At 59.6% G+C, this 2,795-nt stretch overlaps 1 protein-coding gene across 1 annotated transcript in view; it reads right to left on the bottom strand.

Annotated features, from left to right (window-relative positions):
* Positions 1-284: 284 nt before the first annotated feature.
* Positions 285-2,795, bottom strand: part of TIMM50 (translocase of inner mitochondrial membrane 50) — a gene marked incomplete at its 5' end in the record, with an annotated part of 3,484 nt that continues 973 nt past the window's right edge. Inside the window, 6 exons of the mRNA XM_017733555.1 lie at positions 285-529; positions 707-813; positions 1,213-1,369; positions 1,448-1,546; positions 2,024-2,128; positions 2,366-2,764. Of these exons, the coding sequence (XP_017589044.1) occupies positions 425-529; positions 707-813; positions 1,213-1,369; positions 1,448-1,546; positions 2,024-2,128; positions 2,366-2,764 (972 nt within the window). The remainder of the gene's footprint in view (positions 530-706; positions 814-1,212; positions 1,370-1,447; positions 1,547-2,023; positions 2,129-2,365; positions 2,765-2,795) is intronic.

The following is a 2,795-nucleotide window of genomic DNA, read 5'->3' as shown; positions in this document are numbered from 1 at the left end:
GCCCCCAGACCCATTTGTAGGGGCCGAGCCCCGCCCATTCCCCAAACCCTGCCCAGTGTCCCAAAACCCCGCCCCCAGGGCTGAAGGAGGGCCCGGCCCCAGAAAACCCCCCCAAAAGACCCCAAATCCCTCCCCGGGACCTCAAAATCCCCATAAACTCCCCAAAAAGGGAGATTCGGACACAAAACTCCCCCTAAAAGAGGAATTTAGACCCAAACTCTGCTCTAAAAAGGGGGATTCAGCCCCAAAACGTCTCCAAACAGGATTCAGAAAAATCCCCCAAAATCCCCCCAAACGCCCCCCGGATCTGGGAATTTGGGGTTTGGGATGGGGCCAAGGGGGCGGGGGGGGGAGGGGATTTTGTGCCCCTGATGGCATCACGATGACATCACGATGACATCACGATGACATCACGATGACAGCATCACTGCTGCTTGGAGCGGGGCCAGAAGCGCCCGGTCAGGGACCCCAAAAACGCCCCTGTGGGCTTCTTGCCCTGGGCCAGCTCCGCCAGGCGCTGCTGCTCCTCCTTTTGGGGTGAAAAACACCGGGATTGGGTCAGGGGAGTCCCCAAGCGTCCTTTGTTACCCCCAGGTGTTGCCCACCTCCTCCAGCCACCGCTGCTCCCAAAATTGGGCTAAAACCACTGGAATTTTGGTCCCCAGGTGTCCCCTGTCCCCCCCGGGTGTCCCCTGGGTGTCCCCACCTCCTCCAGGCGCGTCCGGCGCCGCTGGAAGGCCGCCAGCGGATCGTCCTCCAGGGAATAATTCTCCAGCACCGTCCGCACATCCTCAACCCCACTCAGGGCGATGGCTGCGATGGGGACATGGATTCGGGGCCATTTGGGGGATTTTGGGGCATTTCTGATGGGTTTTATGGGGTGGGACATGGATTTTATGGGGTAACGCACGGATCTTGGGTGTTTAAAGGGGTTTTTTTGAGGTTTAAGGGGTTTTTGGGGGGTTTGATGGGTTTTGGAGAGTTTGGGTGGATTTGGGGCAGGTTTCGGGATTGTTTTGGGGTATTTCGGGATGGTTTTGGGACATTTCACCCACTCTTGAGGAAGGCAGTGAGGTCGTATAGGGCTCTGTCCTCGGAGCTTCCGGGGTTTGGATAGATTTTGGGTGGGTTTGGATGGATTCGAATAACTTTTGTGTGGGTTTAAAGGCATTTCTGGGATATTTTTGGGGTGTTTCGGGACATTTCACCCACTCTTGAGGAAGGCAGCGAGGTCGTAGAGGGCTCTGTCCTCAGAGCCGCCGTCCCAGCGTGGCAGGGCCAGGCCGTTGTAGGGCTGCAGCCGGAACGAGTCCCGGCGCCAATCCACCACCACCACCCGCGCTGGGTCCCGGTTCAGGCACGAGATATCCTGTGGGGGGACCCCAAAACCTGGGAATGCGGCCCCAAAATGGGGCTGGGGGCAGGGGGGGACCGGGAGGCCCCGGACCTTGACGTGGTGCCCGTCCATGTAGCGCGTGGCGTCGCGGAACAGCCGGTAGGACACGAAGCCGTGCGGGTCGATGCTGTCGATCAGCGGGAACGCCGTCTGGAGGGGGTTTTGGGGTCGTTTTGGCGCACCCCAAGACCCCTCCTGATGGTGGGGGTGACCGTCCCTCCCGGCAGCCTCAAGTGAGTCCCCCAAAATCCCCGAACTACCCCCAAAATTGTGGGGCTGGGGAGGATTTTCTCTTCTCCAAATCACCCCCAAAAAAAAACCCAAAATCCCTCCCAAATCTCTGGGTCTTACCCCCCCGGCAGCCCCATGGGAAACCCCCAAAATCAACACCAAAAAAACGCCAATCTCCCCCCAAAATGCACCCCCATAACCGGGAGGGTCCAGGGATGATTTTTCCCCTCCTACTTCAGGTTTGGGGTGGCTTTTGGGCTGGCTTTTTGAAGGTTTTGGGATGCTTCCAAAACCCCCCTTAAAAGCCCCCAGAAACGCCTCCAGGAGCCCCCCAGACCCCTCTAAACTTCCCCAAACCCCCTCAAAACCCCAAATCCCCCCGAATTCCGTCCTCACCATCCCGGTCTCGGAGGTGAAGACGACGATCTCGTAGAGTGGTGCCAGTTGCTGCAGGAGGTGCTCGATGCCCGGGCGCTTCTTGAACCTCCAGCCCGTCACCAGCTGGGTTTTGGGGCAAATTCAGGTGGTTTTGGGGCTTTTGGGAATGTTGCAGGATGTTGCAAAATCCCCCAGAAACGCCTCCAAAACCCTCCCCAAAACTCTCCAAACCCCCAAATCCGGCTGGTCATGGGGTGGTTTCTGGGGTGGTTTTTGGGAATTTCGGGTTTTTGGGGTTTCGGGGTTTTTGGGAGCAGCCCTGGGGACCGGCCGGGTTTGGGGGGTCCGGTGGTCACTCACCGACCACTCAGGGTGCAGCAGGACCCCGGTGAGCTCGATGACCAGCGTGTAGGGCGGTTGGTAGTACGGCTCCCGCAGGGGGTCTGGCAGCAGCTTTGGGCTTGTGGGCTCGATGATCATCTGTGGGGGACACGGGGGGGACACGGCGGGGACAGTGAGGCTGGGATCCCCCTGTGGGGACAAGGACCCCCCAAATGGGGACAGGGACCCCAAACAGGGACAAGGACCCCAAACTTGAAGTGACCCCCCCAAAACTGCCCCAGAACCCCCCCAACCCTCGTCCCCTTTGCTGGGACGGGGCCACCAAACGTCCCCAACCCTGGGGCCAGAGCAGGTGACAAATCCTTGGGGGATGGTGGCAGAGCCTCCCCGAGCCCTGAGGACACCCCAAGACCTCCCCTAAAACTCCCAAAACCCCCCAGATCCCACC

This window comes from Corvus brachyrhynchos, unplaced genomic scaffold (genome assembly GCF_000691975.1).
Source record: "Corvus brachyrhynchos isolate BGI_N302 unplaced genomic scaffold, ASM69197v1 scaffold1135, whole genome shotgun sequence".
Taxonomy (NCBI): domain Eukaryota; kingdom Metazoa; phylum Chordata; class Aves; order Passeriformes; family Corvidae; genus Corvus; species Corvus brachyrhynchos.
Note: the sequence above shows the minus strand (reverse complement) of the source record. Positions and strands in the feature narration are given on the sequence as shown.